This window comes from Argopecten irradians, unplaced genomic scaffold (assembly GCF_041381155.1).
Source record: "Argopecten irradians isolate NY unplaced genomic scaffold, Ai_NY scaffold_0202, whole genome shotgun sequence".
NCBI classification, from domain to species: Eukaryota; Metazoa; Mollusca; class Bivalvia; order Pectinida; family Pectinidae; genus Argopecten; species Argopecten irradians.
In genome coordinates, this window is record NW_027187669.1 from 33,340 (window position 1) to 57,102 (window position 23,763).

At 36.6% G+C, this 23,763-nt stretch overlaps 1 protein-coding gene across 1 annotated transcript; it reads left to right on the top strand.

Annotated features, from left to right (window-relative positions):
• Positions 1–13: 13 nt before the first annotated feature.
• LOC138312090 (uncharacterized) lies at positions 14–15,742 on the top strand. The gene is made up of 5 exons (XM_069253147.1): positions 14–81; positions 741–2,805; positions 5,505–5,631; positions 6,968–7,082; positions 14,833–15,742. Exons 2-5 carry the CDS (start codon positions 854–856, stop codon positions 15,072–15,074), a joined length of 2,436 nt encoding a protein of 811 aa, XP_069109248.1. The 5' UTR covers positions 14–81; positions 741–853; the 3' UTR covers positions 15,075–15,742.
• Positions 15,743–23,763: the final 8,021 nt, after the last annotated feature.

Sequence of the window (23,763 nt, forward strand, 5' to 3'; positions counted from 1 at the left end):
ATTTATGTGTTGCAGAATCGTTTAAGAAGAAACCAAAGACATTGGAATCTTGGATGGACGATTTACAGTGGGCTGTAAAGGGTAATTGTCTCGGCCTCGACTGAACGTGGCATGTTTGTTGTGCTTATCCTCAAATAAGCCCCCTCCCCTTGTGATAAATTTTAGTACTTCAGATGGAAGGGGGCTTATTTGTGAACCACACTAATGTTACTATTATGAAATTGATATTTCCACAAAAGAGTGACGGGGCTTATTTGCGGATAAATATGGTACTCTCCAACTGAAACTTCTCCCACTCAAACCTAACCCAACCCCCTCATCTCTACGGCCAAAAAAAATAACCTGTGTTTACTGTAATTACATGCTGAAAAATCCACAGAACATAGAGGACAAAGACATTTTTTCGTATATGTGCACCCATCGTAACCGCCGCAGCCTGGGCTCGAACCCAAGACCTGGAATACCTTCTCAGATTTCAAGTTCATCGCCTTAACCACTCGGCCACAACGGGCACTTTCGTAAATTGGAAAATTAACTAACTCAACCGAGATAAAAAGGATAATCAACAGCCACTTGTCATGGAACCTCTATATATCCAACTTTTATTCTTGAATTAAGTGATTCTCCATTTTTCGATATCCGACATAAATGAAGTTATTTAGCTATAGGTTCAGCAGGAGGTTTGTGGGATTTCATGCCATTACAGTTAGATCTTATTTTATATGTTTCTCTATTTACAGAAGCTAGCAGATACATTGAAGAATCTACAGAGGACAGTGACTCCAAGGGGCTCCTGGATGTAAATGGCGATGACGAGGATTTGGAAAATGCGTGAAAAGATTACGGGAATGAAATGGAAGAATCGACAAATGAGGACAGTGACTTAAAGGAGAATGCAAATGAGAGGGTGGATGACAAGGAATTCGAGGATTCGGAAAACGCGGGAAAAGACGATAGGAATGAAATGGAAGAATCGACAAATGAGGACAGTGACTTAAAGGAGAATGTGAATGAGAGGGTCAATGACAAGGAATTTGAGGATTTGGAAAACGCGGGAAAAGACGATAGGAATGAAATGGAAGAATCGACAAATGAGGACAGTGACTTAAAGGAGAATGTGAATGAGAGGGTCGATGACAAGGAATTCGAGGATTCGGAAAACGTGGGAAAATACGATAGGAATGAAATGGAAGAATCGACAAATGAGGACAGTGACTTAAAGGAGAATGTGAATGAGAGGGTCGATGACAAGGAATTCGAGGATTCGGAAAACGCGGGAAAAGACGATAGGAATGAAATGGAAGAATCGACAAATGAGGACAGTGACAGTGAGGAGGAAATGGATGAATCGGCAAATGCGGACAGTGACTTCAAATTGGAAAATGAAGGATCAGCAAATGAAAGTGATAGTGTGGAGGAAATTGATGAGGATTCAACAAATGAGGAAGGATGCAGCGCCAGTGGGGAGGTAATGGTTGAGGATTCAATAAATGAAGGATGCAGCGCCAGTGGGGAGGTAATGGATGAGGAAGTTGAGAATGTCCGCACTACGTCCAGCAGCTCTGCTGTATCATGCAGTCATGAGTGTTTACCAGAGGAATTGATTGAGCGCGATACCAAAAATCCGAGCATTTTTATCAGAAAGAAGTTAACGTCGAAACACACGGCTACAGGACGGAAGAAGGCCACAGATCGCGTTTACAACAATTACCACTGCTGCTTCATTTGCAAGAAACTGTGTACAAACATAGTAAAACACCTATTGACACACAAAGACAATCCAGAAACAAATGAACTAATTTCCCTTAAAGGAGCAAAAGATGAAAGCAAATCAAAAGTTCTGCAAATATTGTTGAGGAATAAGGGTGACCATGCCCATAACCTGGCCGTTAAAATAGAAGGAGGAGAACTTATCATATCGCGAAAAACTGGACGTTTCTGTTCTGAGGAATATGGGCCATGTCCCAATTGTTTAGAATGGATCAAGCTTGAAGCCTATCGCCCTAAACACGCAAAAACATGCCCCGCAGTTAAAAACAGCTCTAAAACAATGACAAAAGGAGAAGCAATTGTTAGATCGTCCACAATGCTGGAAGAAGTAAGCGATGCTCCTTCACAAAAGCTTGTGTCTGAAGTCTACACAATCATGTCACGTGATGATGTAACGGAATGCGCTAAAGGGGATCCGCTAATTGTATCGCTGGGAAACAATTGGCTTAAGAGGAACATGGGAAATAAATTGAAAAGGAAATATTATTCTTCGTCGCGAATGAGAGGAGCAGCTAGACTCCTTCAACATCTCAGGACAATCACTAACACAAATATGACAATGAGCAAATTTATATGCCCCATGTACTTCGACAAAATGTGTGAGGCAGCACTCCTGTGTGCAAGCATGGAGAATGACGATGAAGAAGACTTGAAAAGTCCATCCAGTACATTAGAGATCGGATTTGACATCAAACGAATGAAAAACCTTAAGCTAGGATTGGCATTGAAATCTGATGACAAAGACCAAAAGAGGGAAGCGGAAGAATTTACAACGCTTCTGAAAATGGAGTGGAGTATTTCAGTATCCAGAATGGCACATCTAAAACTTAGAGAGGACCGCATGAACAGGCCTCACAAGCCTCTTCCGATACCGCAGGATTTGTCCATCCTTGGAGGACGAGTTTCATCAGAACTTAAGGAAATGGGAATGAACGTTAAGAAGACCTTTGAAAACTACAAACGGGCTGTAATGTTGTTGGAAACACGGCTTTTGACCTACAACAAGCGTCGCTCAGGAGAACTAGAGGCTTTGAGGTAATTGTAGTTTTTTAGCCCACCATCATCAGATGGTGGGCTATTCAAATCGCCTTTCGTCCGTGGTCCGTCGTCCGTCCGTCCGTCGTCCGTCCGTCCGTCCGTCCGTCCGTCCGTCCGTCCGTTAACAATTCTTGTTACCGCTATATTCTCAGAAAGTACTAAAGGGATCTTTTTCAAATTTCATATGTAGGTTCCCCTATGGCCCTAGTTGTGCATATTGCATTTTGGGACCGATCGGTCAACAAGATGGCCGACAGGCGGCCATCTTGGATTTTGGTAGTTAAAGTTTGTTACCGCTATTTCTCAAAAAGGACTGAAGGGATCTTTCTTAAATTTCATATGCAGGTTCTCCTAGGACCCTAGTTGTGCATATTGCATTTTGGGACCGATCGGTGAACAAGATGGCCGACAGGCGGCCATCTTGGATTTTGATAGTTAAAGTTTGTTACCGCTATTTCTCAGAAAGTACTGAAGGGATCTTTCTCAAATTTCATATGTAGGTTCCCCTAGGACCCTAGTTGTGCATATTGCATTTTGGGACCGATCGGCGAACAAGATGGCCGACAGGCGGCCATCTTGGATTTTGATAGTTAAAGTTTGTTACCGCTATTTCTCAGAAAGTACTGAAGGGATCTTTCTCACATTTCATATGTAGGTTCCCCTCGGACCCTAGTTGTGCATATTGCGTTTTGGGACCGATCGGTCAACAAGATGGCCGACAGGCGGCCATCTTGGATTTTGATAGTTAAAGTTTGTTACCGCTATTTCTCAGAAAGTACTAAAGGGATCTTTCTCAAATTTCATATGCAGGTTCCCCTAGGGCCCTAGTTGTGCATATTGCATTTTGGGACCGATCGGTCAACAAGATGGCGGACACGCGGCAATCTTGGATTTTGATAATTAAAGTTTGTTACCGCTATTTCTCAGAAAGTACTGAAGGGATCTTTCTCAAATTTCATATGTAGGTTCCCCTAGGGCCCTAGTTGTGCATATTGCATTTTGGGACTGATCGGTCAACAAGATGGCTGCCAGGCGACCATCTTGGATTTTGATAGTTAAAGTTTGTTACTGCTATTTCTCAGAAAGTACTAAAGGGATCTATCTCAAATGTCATATATAGGTTCCCCTAGGGCCCTAGTTGTGCATATTGCATTTTGGGACCGATCGGTGAACAAGATGGCTGCCAGGCGGCCATCTTGTATTTTGATAGTTAAAGTTTGTTACCGCAATTTCTGAGAAAGTACAAAAGGGATCTTTCTCAAATTTCATATGTAAGTTCCCCTAGGGACCTAGTTGTGCATATTGTGTTTTTGATACTGATTTGTCAACAAGACAGACGGCCATCTTGGATTTTGGTAATGGGAAGTTTGTTACCACTATTTCTCAGAAAGTATTGAAGGGATCTCAAGCAAATTCCATACATAGGTTCCCCTAGGGCCCTAGTTATGCATATTGCGTTTTGGGACCAATCAGTCAACAAGATGGCCGTCTGGCAGCCATCTTGGATTTTGATAGTTAAAGTTTGTTATTGCTATTTCTAAAAAAAGTACTGAAAGGATGTCTCTCAAATTTTATATGTAGGTTCCCTTAGGGCCTTAGTTGTGCATATTGCATTTTGTAACTGATAGGTCAACAAGATGGCTGCACGGCCGCTATCTTGGATTTCATTGTTGAAGTTTGTTACCACTATTTCTTAGAAAGTACTGCAGCGATCTGTCTCAAATTTTATGTGTAGTCGTGTTTGAAAAAGTTTGAAAAGCAGGGAAAAGATCCCTCTTTCCATTGTCAGACATAGATCATTCTTTGGTGGGCGCCAAGATCCCTCTGGGATCTCTTGTTTGATATTGTAACAGGTTTCGTACAGGTCTTGAAAAACCCTTGAATTTAATGTCCGTCTAGAAAAACCCTCGACAATGACATTGAGCCTTGAAAATCAATGCAAAGCCTCGAAAAACCCTGGAAAATCAATAAATGATGCTAGGTACTAATTATTTTAGGTGGTCGAATTTACTAATTTAGTCATTTTGACCCAAGTACGATGGTCAACTTAAAATTACGCATTGACAGGCAAATACACATCAGAATCTGGAAAATTACGTGTTGACATTTTACAGGGTAAACAGGTCTGAGACCTGATTATTTTTACGCATTTGGTTGAAATGTGTTCCTGGTACCTCCAGAAATTTCAATAAAATTATGCTTCAAATCCATCTGGAATTGACCGAAACCATACATCCAAGTTAAATTATGCGAACAAATTTTTAAGGGGGTGTGTCCAATCGAGCCAATGGAAGTGCTGTATTTAGCGGTGCGGTGTATGAAATCGGATTCGGAGTAGGAAATATTCGGATTTCTGTAAAAGTTTAGGTTTCGTTTTTGGACAATAGGAAATGGACATCGCACAAACTAACATCCAAGCTATATGTGATAACAAAATAATCAACATTTTAAGCATTCAGCACATTTTCAAACAATGGTGTGCATTATAATTAAAATGAAATATAAAATGAGAAGCCAACGCCACTGGTCGATTCCACAATGTTTCCAGTGATGGTTTTATTAAATTAAATGCAATCGGTATAGGATTTAATATCCGATACATTTTTGTATCTGCAGGTTTGTTTGTTGCAGTATTTATTTAAATGTTCACAATGCTTTAAGTCTCTTTTCTAATTTGCATATATATTGTATTACAGTCTTGAAAACTACAAGTCAAGATCGCAAGGATTGGACGAGGCAGATCGGGCACTGATGGGGGAGGATCTAACGGACTTGGAGAAATACCTTGTAACGAGCCAGGAGTTGATCCAGATCAGAGGAAAGGTATGCACGTTAAACGCAAATATTTTTAGTTATCGTATTATCGGTATAATGCAGGGGTTCCTAATAATGGTCCAATCGGGTTTTAAGTACTATAGACATATGTGTATTAATGCAATTAAAGTGAACAGTCGGGCAATGATGGCTAAAGTCGGTAAAAATGGTGTGAATGTATCCAGTATAATTTCTTATGAAAATGAAAAATAAAATCTCTCGTCAAAATCTGTCTGCGTACGAAGAAATTGATTTAAAGTTTGGGAATTCTAAAACGTCCTCCCGGCTCACTATGTCCGTGGTTACATTTCCACGCAGCCTCGCTTTCAATGCTTTCAACTTTTCTTTACTTAAATGGTCAGAACTGGGAAACTAAGCAGAACTTGACCGTCGTATTTATTAGTGGTGGGTCGATCATCGGATATAATCGATTGACGACTTGTTTGAGCCTTCCGATGTCGATGATCGGTTCTGGTTTCCCGTAACCGATTAATCGGATAAAGTTCTAAGTCTGGCATTTTTCCTTATTTTTTCTTTTTTTTCTTTTGCTAAGTTTGTTTGTTTCTGTTATTTGTTGTTTTCACCAAGTTTATTTTGAAGGCAAGTGATGCCTATTGCTATTAGATTGTTAATAAATTAAATTGAACTTTACAACTGATTGTATTTTTGTGTTACTTCACTTACTTGAGGATTTGTGACAACTCTCTACACTAGTTGGAACCCCAAGGTTATTTAATGCTAAAAGTACCTGGTAAATGAACATGCATCACAACACTCACCATGCTTTCATGTTATGTTACAAAAGCCAGAGGGTGACTATACATAATTAAGAACCAATGGGTAATGGAAAGCAGTAAATAACTACATGTGCAATATTGATATATCAATTTATTAGACATCTATGTATATATACATGTGCAAACACCAAGTTCACCTGCATAATTAGTAATTTCAAGTAAAAAAGTATGCACAAAAAAGAAATAGTTCAGAACCGATTATAGTCGGAAAAGTCGCATCGGAAGCACAAACCGATTTCAACCGATGATCGATTACAGTTTTCAACCGATTATACATCACTAGTATTAATATGTGAGAACTTTTGGAAGGCCAATGAACGCATTTAGACTGGTTTTCTTTGCCCGACTATTCACTTTAACTAATTTAAATTCAAAAATCAAAAAATTATCGTGGGCAGATTTTCACCCTATATGCAACACCTCCTTTCAATAATTATAACTCAAAAACCAATACATTATAGTCCGATCTCGAGTCCGGTTACGAAAGAGTTGGAGATGTCTAATAATACTAATTGATACTAATCAATATCGTTTTTCCCCCCCAATAGAATGGAAAAATTGTTCCAATTCTTGTTCCTGAGGATGCAAAAACACTGATGGCTGATGATGTAAGGAGGGCAGTTGGTGTCAAACCTTGGAACAATTATGTATTCGCAAACACAGGTATGTACTATGTAGTCCAAGGGAGCTATTGCTATACCCCCGGCATCGGTGTCTGTAGACAGCTAGGTTAAAGTATTTTGTCGAGCCCCCGAAGGGGAAGCTCAACTTAGGTGTTACTTTTCCGACGGCGGCGGCGTCAACATTTGCGTTAAACAAAGTTTTTGACAAAGTTAATCACATCCGATTGAGCTGAAACTTGGTCAAGTTGTTCTGTGTATCAATCAGAACACATGGACAAAGAATGGAGAAAAATATTCCATCAGGTTCTAGGTTTTTTGGGTGTAAAAAACTTTTGGGGGGATTTTGAGAATTTGCGTTAAAGTCCACTTTCGACAAAGTTAATCACATCCGATTGATCTGAAACTTGGTCAAGTTTCTCCTTGTATCAATCAGAACACATGGGTAAAAAACTTAGAATTTTGGGGGATTTTGAGAATTTGCGTTAAAGTCCACTTTTGACAAAGTTAATCACATCTTGGTTATTTTTAGAATGGTCATGGGAAAACCCTCCTTTTCAAATGACCATATAGTGGACATACCAAATGAGAAAAAGACGAATCTCTTGTGAATCTGTCCATAAGAAGGGTACCAGTATACACACATCTTTTAAATTATTTTGTTTTAAGATATTCCTAGTCAGGGGGGGGGGGATATTTTAATGTAAATATGGTCTTGGTAATTCCAAACAATTTCTTTTAGGCCTTAACAACTTTTGCAATTTTACGTTTGATAGACTATTGTTTGCTGACCATGTGGTTCTTGGTTATAACTGCAATTGTTAAACAATTGACTATGTACATTAATAAAAAACTTCATTTTCTTTGAAAAATAGGCGATGGTGTAATCCGTGCTTATGACTCCCTGAAGTCGATATGTGGTGAACTTTCCCTGAGTGCACCAGAACAGATCACATCGGTCACAATGAGAAAATACATTGCCACCTTGAGCCAAGTATGTGTTTGCATTTCTCACTTTCAAGCTTGTCCTATAGCTCTTGTCATTATAATATCCAGTCTTTGTCGCATAATTGTTTGAAATATGTAAAAGGGGATTTCTATACAAAAAAAAATATAGAATTACTGCTCAAATGTGTCCCATTATATATAAAAAAAATAAATACTTTGTTCTCAGCCCCCCCTCATATGTTTTGAAGCCAATAAAAGCCCCTCATCTTGTATATTTTTCATTGTTGAATAAAAAAAATCGCCCTCATAATTTTGTGAAAGAAGACTAAATGGAAAAAAAATTGTCGCCTACAAAACAGTCTCCCAAAATATCCATTATTTTTAACCATATGGCTAAAGCACATGTTTCATTGATGTGAAACAAAGACAGAATAATAAATATTAAAGGAAGAGTAAAAAAATGCCTCGTCTCTATTTTTTCACCAATAAAATGATAAAAAATTTACTTCTCTCCCTCATCTCTTTTATGAAAAACTGGCCTGAGAACCAGGTATTTAAAATTTTTTTGGCCTAAAAAAAGCAGTGTGAGCGTGTATACAATCAATGCTTCCTGTATTTGTCCCCCCCGTCACTGCAATTGTTTTAGTGATATAATGCCGAGATATACATGTATTTTTAGATATATCTAGATACAAACAATTATATAGCATTTTAGTGATATAAATTAGTTCCACAAGCCTTCTGCATGTCTTGTTCACCTCGAAGCCAATTTACACAGGAAGTGTAGAATTATGCATTTTATGAACTATTTTCAGGTGATTGATATGAAAGACTTTGAGCTTGAGTGGCTGTGTAACCACTTGGGACATACAGCATCAATTCACAAAATGCACTATAGATCCACCAATGGATTCATTGAAAGAGTCAATATCGGGAAGTTAATGCTCCTTCAAGATCTGAACGTAGCACGCAAATTCGCTGGGCAAAGACTACAGGACATTGACTTAACAGGTATGTTTTTGATGCTGTGAAACAGCATTCTTAGGCACGCTCGGAGAGCCTGTGCACATCAAAACAATGAAACCACTCCGCGATGAAAATTAAAAGTTATTTTGTTCATTTCACGTAATACTTGATGGTATGAAAAAATAAAACCCCAATATTCAAAACCACAGACATAGAATTTGTACATACTTATACACCATGGATGGAGTGTTTTAAGTGTTCAGTTGGGACTCTATAATATTTGTATTACTCCGAGAACACTGGTCTCCCGAAAATCACGAACAACGCCTTCTTCGCTGTCTTCCTCTGCGACAGATTTTCGGTGGTTTTTGGATTGTGTATGTTTATTTAAATTTTACGTAATTCTTGCTAATGGTCGATTATTGTAATCAAATGTTAGGAAGGTAACTGCAAAAAAAGTTCTTATAACGCTTATAAAGTTTTTTGTGTTGGTTGTATTGACGAACTATATCTGAGATATTATTGCGCAGTAAAAGTTAATTGATCTGTCACTGGGAGCTCTGTCTCTTGTTTATCGACAACTGCGGTATATTGAAAGGGAAAAAGTACCAAATCTATCAACATAAACTTACATGATAATATAGATCTATTTATGTACGAGCAACTTAAAGTGACAAATGAACTTATATTGCCGTGTAATGTACGGTAGCCTTATGAAGACTTGCTAAAGTCCGATGTATTGCAGGAAGTTTTCTTGATGATAGCGTTCTTATGAATTCAAAAGAAATTTGACTGTTATAAGTAACCAAATAATGTACCCTTTACTTGACAAACGTATATGGCCCTTTTTATAATAAGTCAAAAGTCGGCAAAGCAAAACTCGCGATAGGCCTTTAGAAATGTTCTGCACGATGATCTTACGTAGACTTGCTAAAGCCCGATACATTACATGAAGTTTTCTTGATGTTAACGGCTAGCGTTCTTGTGAATTTAAAAGAAATCCGAGTGATATACGTAATGAAATAATGTACCTTTTATTTGGCAAAAGTATCTGGCCATGATTTATTAGTCAAAAGTCGTCAAAGCAACCCATGTTAGTTTTCTAAAAAGGAAACCAAAACATATCTGGAAATGGTAATATTTCTAATGTTATATTTTTCCGAAAATATTCTTCAATGTAAAGAGGATATTAAGATACGAAAATGTTTACTTATTATTTTTTTTGTATTTGAAGAGACATTGATGAAATTGATAATTTAGCAATTAATAAAGAATAATAAAAAAAATGATACTCAGATTCTGAACCGTTTCATTGGTGTTGAAATCGTTATTTCAAAAATAATTTAGAAATAAAATTTATTACAGTTATTTCAGGACAATACCGGTAAGTTATTCAACTTATTGTTCTTGAAAAACTTCAAATATCATAAAATAAATACGGTATGTCGTGAATATTTTTTATTAAACTCCGAAATTCAACACTGCACACTTAATTATGTATAGTTTACTAAATTTTATATTTAAATGAAAAAAAAATTCTTTATTCCTTTCTTTGAGTCCTTCATTCACAGCATCTATGAGTGGCCTTGGCACTTTGATTTTAACAGTTAGTGAACAATGTAAATCTCTTGAACTTAACCTTTTTAGCTCGCTCTCGAATAGAGGGGGAGCTTAATTAGGCCAAAATAAATATGGTTTGTTTGCCGTAACTCTACTGGGACACAGTAATAATACCCCCCCCCCCCTATTTTTTTTATTACCAGTATTATAATAAATTTCATACATGCCAACCATTAGATTTTTAGGTTCTCTGCAGAAACTGCAGAGGACCTTACCTTACGGCTATGAGATTTAGGCATCTAGAGTTGGGGGGAAAATTTCTGCATTTTTCGTGTTTATTGTATAGCCCGCGAAGCGAAAAGCAATACTATGGTGTTACTTTTAAGTAGACGACGGCGACGTCAACATTTGACTTTAAAGTTTTGTGTTAAGATCCGTTTCTCAAAAAGTATAAGTCCAATCTTAACCAAACTTGGAATATATCTAAAGGACATCATTGGCACCTCATCACACCCAAGTGCTGCAGGATTTTCCCCTGGATGTGCATTTCAGAGGCTGTGGAACTTAGGGATGCTGACTCACAGATATCTTGACTTTAAAGTTTTTGGTTAAGATCCGTTTCTCAAAAAGTTTAAGTTCAATCTTAACCAAACTTGGAATATAGCTAAAGGACATCATTGGCACCTCATCACACCCAAGTGCTGCAGGATTTTCCCCTGGATGTGCGTTTCAGAGGCTGTGGAGCTTAGACAATACATAGGATGCTAAACTTATACTTTTTTCTTTAGTTTTCTTTCTAAAACAGTATATGTTCTATTCCAAATATGAAACATACTGACAGGTGTATTTGTTTATTTATACTTCTGTTGTAGAAATTACTTGTGATTTTATTGACAAAGTGGTACAGGCGATACTTATAATTACGTGTGATTCTTGTATGTGAATAATTCCAGCGTGTGTTATCCGATGACAATTCTCTATTATATATAGCATAGTTGGAAACTCAAATAAAAAACAATGTCATATCTTTAGCTTATCTGCACAAGTGTTCTACGAAATGCTGCGTCAGTAGTATAGAAAGTCCTTCTCATTTCCGTGAATAAGTTATTCGCATACAACCAACATCCGGTGCAATAGCTCAGTGGTTAGCACACTAAACTAGGGTTACAGGAGTCGAGGGTTCGAGCCACGCATTTTCCATATTCATTACAAAATTTGTTGTTTATTTTAGCTGAGAACATTTCTTGAAAAAAAAAAAATATACATCCCAAACATTCTAAATACAAAAATGTATCCCAACAATCTGAATAATATCTTGTCCTTAATGTAGTTAACTAATAATTACCAATATGTCATTTGTAACTTGTAAGCATATTTACATTGATTTATTGTTTATTTTAGAGGTGGTGAGCTGCCATGCAGAGGAATCTGATCAACATGTAGAGTCTCCTGAGAATGTGCCCGAGAATGAAGAGGTTGATTTGGAAGGTAAAGTAGTTTTTGTCTTGGTCATGACTTTTTGAACAATTGGCATTACCAGTGCTCCAGATCGTTTTTTTGAACGGCACATAATAGTTCTCCAAACTTAAGTCAAAACAATAGATCAATTATACCGTAGTTTATGAGACATTGTTGAACCCTTTTACGAGTTTCTTTTGGGTGCCAAATCATCAATGATGAAGAAAAGATAGACCCAGGTGTAAGGTTTTTCACAATGACTGCATTTGGGACATCTCTAATCATTAGATAAGGTCCAAATGGACAATTCTAGTTTCTTTCACTGAGTGTATAGAGGTTTGTGCCTGAAAAAACAGTTTTTGTGTCGCTTGCGAGGCTGCGACTTTATGGTTAGGAACAAAAGGCGATACATGGGTTTTACTTTTCCGTTGACGGCGGCGTCAACAATGTTAAGGTTTTGTGTTTAGCTCTGTTTCTGACAAATATCAGAGCTAGAGCAACCAAACTTGGAATATAAATTATGTATTAGGAGTATCTAAACTCGTTACACTAATCAGAATAATTGATTTTTTGTCGAGCCCCCGAAGGGGAAGCTCGACTTTGGTGTTACTTTTCCGACGGCCGCGGCGGCGTCAACATTTGCGTTAAACAAAGTTTTTGACAAAGTTAATCACATCCGATTGAGCTGAAACTTGATCAAGTTGTTCTGTGTATCAATCAGAACACATGGACAAAGAATGGAGAAAAATATTCCATCAGGTTCTAGGTTTTTTGGGTGTAAAAAACTTTAAGGGGATTTTGAGAATTTGCGTTAAAGTCCACTTTCGACAAAGTTAATCACATCCGATTGAGCTGAAACTTGGTCAAGTTTCTCCTTGTATCAATCAGAACACATGGAGAAAATATTTCGACAGGTTCTAGGTTTTTTGGGGTAAGAAACTTAGAATTTTGAGGGATTTTGAGAATTTGCATTAAAGTCCATTTTCCTCAAAGTTATAACACATCTAGTTGAACTTAGACTTCATCAAATGCTTCCTACTATCATTTCATACAAAGAATTAATGTCAGGATAGAAAAATTGAGGTTTTTGGAGGCTGAAAAACGTTCCAGATGCTGGACTTGACAGAAATTCATTGAAATTGGATATTATCAACAAAGCGGAATGGCTCGACATATACTCAGCAAAATAAGTTAAGGGTCACAGAATTAAGTTCCTATAGAGATTGCATTGTTTTCCAATACCTCAAAAACTCAAAAAAATCTTTGGAGTATGCGACTAGGAATAGGTCATGCTAATGTACTGTGACGGTAACATTGAACACCAGACTTGAGATTAGAAAAGAAATATCGTTACAAAATTCAACAATTTTTGAGAAAAGGCAATTTTTCACAAATTTAAATTTTTGACATAAAAAGTATATTTGGTTGTAAAACTTTACTTTTGGTGCTAGAAAGTTTAGATTAACATCTCTGGACTATGCCCAATTATGGGAAATCAATGTCTGACATAACTGGAACGAGTTAAAGGCAAAATTGTAGGGTGACCCCTCTATTTTTCTAAAATCACAAAAAAGTGTACAGTTTGAATGGGGTAATTTTGACACCTGTTTAAAAATTGCTGTTATTTTGTTAAAGGGACAATTCAGTCTAAGAGAACATTAAAGTTTGTACATATATCGAAAAAAACCCAGTTCTAATGAAAATTAAATCAGTCGGTTTTACTGTGATATGCATGAAAAGTCCGTGGTTGTGACATGTGTGTAGGTGTTCAAACTCGCTCGCTGTCCGCCATTACACATTGTGGTCGAATATCTTGTATGCCGAACCCTGTCCCTTGATCGTAGAGCAATGCAACTTTTGTCTCGAACTGCTCAAATCGCTCCGACAGTAGTGTGTTTACCTTACTTGGTGAATTGTCTTGCCTAAAAAATATTTTATCACCTTCTCAGTGGTTATGTAGTTTATTTGTTTGACGTGCGTGACTTTGACTCGGGTATGGGTACAACGTCCATATTGTACCTGCTTAATCGTATTGATCAACGATTTGATATTTCAATGATATTAATTAAAATACTTAACAATGTCATGGAACTTATCAATGTTTTACGTTATATGTTTCATAAGAAATGTAGAACAATACATTTATGCTATATTTTGCTTCTTGTTTATGTAAAAGAATTAGCCTGAGTGAATTGTCCCTTTAATTTCTACTAGCAACTATATAGCCGTCTCTGATATGGTCAATAAGGGATGAAAAATGCCATATTTTTGCAAATTGTTGACTTTGATTAATAAAATTTTAATTTAATGAAACTAAAAATTTCAAAAAAAAAAAAAAAAATTATTTTTTATTGGGAAACGTTCCGGGTAGTGTCCTTACATACAGGTAAAAATCGCACTGTGCTAAAACCATAGGTTTTGACCAAACTCTTGAATCGGTACCTATTGAAATAACATAGGGGTGATCCTTAACTTTATTTTTCGAGTATATATATAGTGCACCAGCAGAGAATGCTACCAAGCTATCTTAAATGATTAAACAAAATATGCACAGTATCATTGTGTCAAACAATGCGATCAGGGGAATTAGGTTCTTCACAAAATTAAATGACGGCAAACAACATGCTCTATTTGGGGAATACCCAAAAGAGAAAGTCATACAACAGTTGGGTGATGACCTATGCTTCGATGATGATTATTGAAGGTCAGATGTCATGGTCATGTGAGGGAATATGTAGTGCTCTTGTTTTTTGTTTATTTTTATTGAAGATCCATCAAATTTCCCTCTTTTATATGAACATGAATTTAAATAATAGGAGGGCTATTTTGTTCTCAATTACTTCTATTTTTATGTTTAACAGAAGACGAAGTTCCACGAAAAAAGCCCTGCACCAGACAGGCCTGGACAGAGGAGGAAGAGACAGAAATAAAGGAACTTCTGCACAGCAACTTTCAAACGAAGACTTTTCCAAAAATGAAGGAATGCATGGGTGCAATTTCGAAAAGTAGAAGGAAGGGGGGCGTTGTGTGGAAACGAAAATGGGAAACGATCAAGAAAAAAGTGATCAGAATGATGAAAAAAAATCCTCACCTAAAACCTTAGGATAAAGCCGTCTTAACAATGACTTTGTAAACCAATATTACAGTGTGACAACCAACCCGGATATTGCTACTAAGCAGGCATAGCTAGGTCACACCTCGCCTGGTCAGTTTTGGTAAATTTATCTATTTTCCAAGTTTTTGTAATGTACAATTTGGCATACTATAATCCGTGTATTACTTTTGATCAACTTTGAGCATTGTAACACATTTTAAAAGAAAAACCATTTCCAATTCTGTCGTTTCTAGTAGAAATCCCCGGTAATGTAAAGAAACCCCCCGTAATCTATGTTGCTCCTATAATGGCTTATACTTGTCAACACAAAACATATAGATGGCCGTGGCAGATATGTGGCCCCAGGAGAAAATAAGTAAATGGGAACAGGAGGTACCTGTCATGCAATGACCGTTATGAAATTAACAACCTGTGATTAATTTTGTTTATTTATTAAAGATATAAATTGTTTGTAGTTATATTGTTTTAGGAAGTGCTGCCTGCGGTAATCAACATAGAAGTAGTTGTTGAGATACTGAGGATGGGTGGTTGTGACGGACAAACATATCGGTGTATCAATATAGATATTAAAGCAATAATCTTGCGTGCGGTACATGTATCAATTATTTTTTGACATGTTCCTAATATTACATGCAGATACTTTTTGGAATCATGAAAACCACTCAGTTTTATCTTATTAAAATATCCTGGTATTATTTTTAAATTATATGTTTGGTGACCTTTACAACAGCATCAAATTCTATTAAATCTACTTTTGTTTTCCCAGTACCAGGATGTTTGACATAGTTACGCCTGCTTGGTAGCAATATCCGGGTTCGTTGTCTCACTGAATATGGCCACATCAATTTCCCCGACTAGTTTGATAAAACTTGTGTGTTGTGCTAGATTTTTGGGGAGAGGGATTATATTAGTGGTGAGAATGTATTGGATATTTTAATTGGTTTTCTCAATTACGTTCGTTGTTGCACTGAATATGATCACATTAAACATTATAAACGATGATATTTTGCTCCATGCTTAGTGGTTCCGATTGTGTGTTGTTATCCAGGTTTTTGTTTTTGTTTTTTTGTTTTGTTTTATCCAAAGTAGATACTATACATCGGTACTTTGTTCCACTATAATGGTGAATACGACCACCGAATATGTCAATTTTGAACTCATGCTCACAAATTTTAGAACTATGGAGGCCAGGAATTTTTCACCAGCTTGCTATCTAGGTTAAAAGTTTTTGATAAAACAGTGTTGTCAATACTATTGCATATAGGACTTGCATATTAATAATACACATGTGTGTCCATTGTGGCATTACCTTTCCATCAGTACTACGTTTGGGTACCTGGTGACCTTGACCCTGACCATTGACCTACAGTTGGTAGTAGACTAAAGGTTACACATTGTGCACACGGTGTGAACTACGAGTGGACACGGAGTGCACGAGGTTTAGACTACAGGTAGACACGGAGTGCACGAGGTTTAGACTACAGGTAGACACGGAGTGCACGAGGTTTAGACTACAGGTAGACACGGAGTGCACAAGATTTAGACTACAGGTAGACACGGAGTGCACTACGTGTGAACACGGTGTCCACTACAGGTGGACATCGTGTCCAGGTAAAATGTCCACTACATTAAGACCACAGACAGACTAGATGATGTGCCACAGAGATATGAGAAAATATGTATTTATTCTGCAGTCTATATGGACTTTGACAGATAGAAATATTTATTGCGATCAGAAACATAATATTTATTGCAACATAAAATTGCCGTTAATTACTGGAAATCATTCGTACTGTAATGTGTTTATTTGAATAGATACATATAAAGTAAAATGTATCAATATATATTATCATACAATTTAATTTATAAATAAGGACGTTTATTAGAAGTTATAAAAGCAAATTAACTGCGTACGGTAAACCACGGTAAACCACGTACTGGTTATGTCTCATCAATGGATAGTTCAAGTCCGCATTTTCCCAGTAAAAACTATTTTTCTTAGCTAGTGATATGTAGTTTAAAGATGAAATTCTTTTTCGAACGCATAAATTGATGAACCTTGCAGGGAGTAAGATTTTCAGTGTTAGCAAATCGTCGCCCAAGAGATATTTTGATCGGCAAAATATTTTGATTAAAAAGGATATATTGATGGGCATAATTAAAGCAAGGACATCATGATAAACATAAACAAATTAAATTCTTCATAAGATGTTTAACTATGTATGCATTGAATATAGTTTTCTAAACGGCAAGGTGCGCGAAATAGTTTTAATCCTGTCAAATGTATAATACGTATACATTTGCTACATAGAACCTGGCGCGTTGCAAAGCATTGAAAATATGTGAAATCGTCCATAGACGTTAAAAATCGGCATTCGTCCATAGACGTTAAAAATCGGCATTAGAAATTACATTTTATTGTGTCAACCGATTGAGGAACCTGTAAGCACTGGCTTATAGAAAGCAAAAAATTTAGTATCAACACTGTTCAAAGTACCGATCGGAAAAATGTAGGTCACATGCCTGATAATAAAATTAAACAGACAATCAAAATAAATCCAACTTCTACCCATTTAAACTGTAGATTCATAGTTGTTGATTAGATTCTGAATTTGTCACAATTATTTTAATCCTAGAAACTCTGATAATTTGACAATATCCTATTCTGACCTTGTTTACAATGTGTGATCCATACATGTATACATAGTATATTGTACAAATATGCCTGCTCGAAAGGTAGACCCCTAGGCTAGGACTGCAGTTGCCATGGTCACTTGGACTTCATACTGTTCCATCAACCACACGGATATGATAATCTAAATTACCTAACATTGGTCAGAGTGGGGCCAGGGGCCTGGGGCCTTCTTTGGGCACCCTTCAATATGTTCAGTCAAGTGTATCACAGACTAACAACACCTGTATACATGAAGTACCTTATCCCAACCCCAGGAGGTCCATTTATAGCATGCTGTACTTAGGCGGCAGCCTCTCTACACATACATTGTACTCATCACACAAATACGAACAGTTATACAACAATGGTAGTCAATAGGGATATGTATTTTTTACTGGTAGTGCATTTTAATTTATTTGATAATGAAGCTTTATATATTAAAATAAAAAATAATCAAAATACCAAGTGTATAATTAACTAAAACATTTATTTCAAAATTATTGGAAAATCATATTTCATCCAATATCTTTTCATTAATTTTTTTTTTTTTTTTTACACTGGCTTTTTACATATATCAGAAACCTGATTATCATGACTATGTATATAAAATACCATATTACAATGTTGAATAAGTACATAATCTAAATTAATTTTGATTATAATATATACATGTATTATTGGTAAATTCAAGGTTGTGACAGACATGCTTGATTTACGCATTGTACAGCTCCCGTCAGCTCCACTTCAAGGCTGTCTGTCATGACAATAATTGAGGTGTATTCAGCATCACTTACTATATGTTTTGCCAGCTAGTTTTTACCTCATCCCAATCTACCCCCCCCCTCCCCCGGGAAATGGTGTACATGTTTACCCAGGCTCTACAACAAACATGTACATGTATCTAATAAGAATGGTACTTTTGTGTTTCAAACTCACAAACCTATATGATTTTTAAAAGGTAAAGTGTATTTGTTTGTCTTAAGAAACTTCCATTGGAACAATTCTAAAATCACATATTATATATAAAGATACTGCCTCCATTCTCATAAAGCCGTGCAAACACAGAAGACAACGATTCTGCCCTCTGGCCATCTATCGATGGTCACCTTGAGGTACCTGTATAGCTGGATACTGTGGCTTACCTGTATGTTTGACAAGTTATAATTATTGGACCATGACGCAATATACGGTCAAGATAACTTGCGGGGTTGGGATCATAAACATATTGTGTTTACCGGTAATTAAGAATCAAAACAAACTGAATTGGGTACTTGTAGGTAGACTATACATGTAGCTACGTCATAAAGTTTGAAGTGGATTTATTCTGCATGATCTTTTAAAGACGTTCAGTTTTTAATAAAGAATATGTAATTAAGCTATTTTTACGTACAATACTTTTAGAACTTGATATAGCAAAGAAAAATATTATAAAAGTGTATATTTTATGAAAGACGATCTACAAGGGTGTCGCTAGAAAACCGATTGATAGGGACCAAATCTTTTTATTTAAAAGCTATGTATTACCCGGTATATGATTGTATTACTAATAGCTTAAATTATAAAAGAACAAGTGTCTCAAAAGCACAATATATATAGGACTGGTTTTTGCCGTAGCTGCAAGATTGTAGCTCAAAAGACTTTTAGACAGAAAATGGTGTACCTTTTAAAAAACATTAACCTTTCCAATATAGAATGTTAACCTTAAGAGACGGGGCTTTCATATTTGATATGTTTCTTTCCATCAGAACTGCATTTGTGGACTTGGTGACCTCGACCATGACCTTTTAGCTACTTATAAAAATTTTATTATAGAATGTTAACCATAAATGATACAGCTTTCAATATTTGACATGTGTCTTCCTTGCACACACCCCTGGCAAGCTATGTCGTCCGACAACTCTTGTTTCGAATAACAATGATGCCGAGCTATACTGTCCTCTAACGGCTCATTTTTCATAGATACTGTCCTCTAACGGCTCATTTTTCATAGATAATTCGTTCATTTATATATATATATGTCATTAACAGACATACGTATACAATCACAAGTGTCTAGAATGCAAAAGGAGCATTGATTTTTCTTTTCAAACATGTATTACAGTATTATCCTGTAGAAACAGTGTCTGTTTACACACTCGTACTGCATTAAAAATGGCAACTGTAAATAAACGGTGTAACCCTTTCCAGAAAAATGAATTCTGGTGCACTCTAGTCTATAGACACTTTTGAACATGGTATGGTAATTCTGTAGTGTGCCGATTTGCACGAGTTTGACCATTTTTATCCCAACTTTTTATCAGAATAACCAATAGTCATAGTGTTTTGTCTGTCGTTCGTGATAACTTTTGTTTCAAGGATCCAGGAAGATCCATGGTAGGTTGATGTCACTTGGCTGTGTTTTAACATATTCTGTGTAAAACATAATACATTTGGGTTTTCCATTGAACGATTCTTCTTACAGAAATCATATATGTTGCAGATAATCCGAAACCCTGTGGGTATCTAATTGGGTTTCTATATATATATTTGGCCTAAAACGTCTTGGGAAGGTGGTCGCCTGATTTTAGGTCAAGATATTTTGCCTGTGAATAACCGGTGTTAATATAATTTTTTTGAAGATATATTGCCTGCCCTCTGTAAGAACTTGAGATGTAGAACCTAGATGTCAGATGATCGTTTCAGCTCTTGCTTTGTGAAATAATAATTTTTCTGAGTGATCTGCCCTTGAGCTAAGGCAGAGGGTGATTTCTCGTGCTCCAGACATTTTGAGTATATTATCGACTTTTTTGTGAAAACCAACCTAATCCTAGGAAGGAGAGATATTGGAAAGTTAATCCACACCTTAAAAAACAAAACAAAAAACAGTGAGGGAACTGAGGAACAAACCGAAGAATGGCAAATTCCCACTCAGCGACCACTCTGACTGAGGAAAATGGCGCCGAATCGTACGCGGCAATAGCTAGGCCTACGGCAGCTAGAACGAATAATCATACCCTGCCTCCACTCCGGTTCCCGGCAGGGTATGAATTCCACCCCGTTGCCGCTAGTGTTGCAAGCCCCGATGTGATCCACATCGGGCACTTTGAGACTGATAAAAATATATTTTTCGGGTATTATCCTTATGTAACTGTATTGTTCTGACAACTATGATCAATATTCAATTCACAAACCTTTCGATTATAATCTTTCATCAACCATTAGTGGTAAAATCCAAGGCAAACACAACACATGTATAATTCTGTTCAAATACGCCGCCATGTTTGATTTACCGGAAACCGTGACGAAATGAAACACTCAACAGGTAAAATATGTTAAAAAGTTTTAAAAAGCCAACAAACTAAGAATAAATATGGTGAAACTGAACAAATGTAAGTATTATTAAGAATTAAGCAAAAAAAGAATTTTTAAAGTTCATGTTAAAAACTTTGTAACATTTATTTCTTTCGTAGTGAAAATTTGTAGGTCATTCCATATATGGTACTAGGTGCCATATTTGGAGCGCGAGACTTTCTAACGAGAAGCATCATGGCGGCCAAGTGAGCCGTGTCGGAGATGTGAGCCATTCAAAAGTGCTTCAAAACATAATTTAGACATGGAGGTGGGTAAATAAATAATCATTTTATATTAAAAATGTTTGATATTGTTGAATTAATTAAAAAAATTACATGACACACATGAAATGCAACATTTTCACCGCTGGATGTTTTGCAACACTACGGGCAATGGGACGGAATCGTAGCTCTGACGACGACCATCTGTCAGAAATCTTCCGTCCGTCGTTCAGAGCTACGTCATCGCAGCTATACGGCAGCGAGAACGGTAAAGCCTGTCTTTATACTAGAAATTGATATCTTTGGTACAAAAACAGTTCCAAAGGAACTATGGCTTAACCACATTGAACTTTATAGAGTGATTGGTAACATAATCCCTATCGAACAGCTATCTGGACTGCAGCGAGTCCGAGGGATGTGGAGAATTTATGTTGACAGCATTGACTCTCGTGCGAAGTTGGTCACACAAGGTTTGGCACTTCAAAACAAAACTATAAAAATATACGACTCAAACCCCATGATCGTGAATACACATGACGATGACACCACGTTGATTCGTGTAAAGAATGTTCATTTATCTGCCTTCGATGGGCAAATTAAGCGTGACCTCGAACTCAAGGGCTGTGAGGTAAAAAGTCTATACCGTGAGAGACTGCGGGTTGATGGCTACCTAACGAACTGCGAGACCGGTGACCCGCTTGGTTATCACCAAGAAGCTGGACAATCCTCTTCCCACCGCCATGACCATTGGTGGTAAATACCGGGCAATTATTCAACATAGGGGACAGCCCAATGAGAACGCTCGTTGTAGCAATTGTTTGCAGACTGGCCATCCTGGCAAAGACTGTACTCATGACAAAGTCTGCAGACATTGCAAGACTGAAGGACACATTAGAGCTAACTGTCCTGCTCTTTGGGAGAATACCAATGAACAGACGGAGCAATCTGATGGTGATGATGATGAAAATGATGATGATAACGACGATAACGACAAAGATGACGGTGAAGAAACTGACGACGACGACGATCACCACGATATACATAAAAAGGAATCTGCTATTCCTGAGATCAGACAGATCCTGAGGGATACAAAAAACAAAGAGTGTTGCTAAAGACAAAAATATGTCACAACCACCCAGTGAACAGAAAGCGAAAAAACAGCGTTCCAAAAAAACAGACAATAAAAATGACAATCAGAAAAAGATTGACCCTTTCTTGAAGGATACCCCTTCAAGAAAATCCAGTCAACTTCCTTCTGACATCAGGTCTCCTTTAGATGAACTAGATAACGTTACAAAGAAAAAATTCAGTGGTAAATAATAAAACAAGACAATGTATTGTTCGCCTATTTTATTGGAAAACAAAGAAAAACAAGATAAATTACTTATATACTATACAATTGTGTTTGTAAAATTACATATAAATAGGTTTTTTTTAAATTAAAAGTATATGTCTATATACAATATGTAATTTAAATAGTCAAGTAATGCAAATGCTACCATTTATTTACCTATTACTATTTTTATATATTCTTTTTGTCCTTTTTTCTGTACCCATGGAAACATTGCTGAAAATGGCAGATTTTTTGTGTAAGAATCGTTTCCGGAGCACAACTCTAAAACCAGCAGAGATATTTCCATGAAACTTCATAGACACATTGTTCTTATGGTCTAGTAGTGCCTTTTGCTATTTTTAGGTTTTCACTTTTTGTGCTTTTTTTCTGTAACCATAGAAACATTGCTGAAAATATCATATTTTTGTAGCAGGTTCATTTCCGGAGCATAACTCTAAAACCAGCAGAGACATTTCCACTTCATAGACACATTCATTTTATGGTCTAGTAGTACCTTTTGCTATTTGTAGGTTTTCATTTTTTGCACTTTTCCTGGTTTTTTTCATACACATAAGTCTCCACAATCACACTTACTTCAGCTTTGATATCTCCATTGGCGGGGGATCTGAATGACTATGTCCTTGTTTTATTATTGATTGATGACTTTTTAATATTCAGGGTCATTATGCAGTCTCCCAAATCACTGTACAAACACAGGATAGGGATATAAAGATCCTTCAAATTCGACGTTTTTCTTATTCAAAATAATTACAATTTTGGCATTTCTTTATTCTGACGTTTGAAAAAAAAAGATTAGTTTGTTAATTGGTTGGTTATCTTATTTATGTCCTCAACACATTGTCACTTGTGTATGAATGTCTATATTTTGAGAGGCTTTGGTATGTTTATATTGTGTCTCCCCGTAAGTGCAAGACGTTAAAAGTATTAATACTGCTCTAGAATCCTAAAACGTAAATAACATTTTTCGTCATATTTATTGATTAAACCGGTTATCATTAGAGCCACTTGTTGATATATATATAACATCAATAATTTAGTTTTAAATTGATAATGAAATGTCTCTTTACTACTTATCACCATCATCATCATTGAAATCTT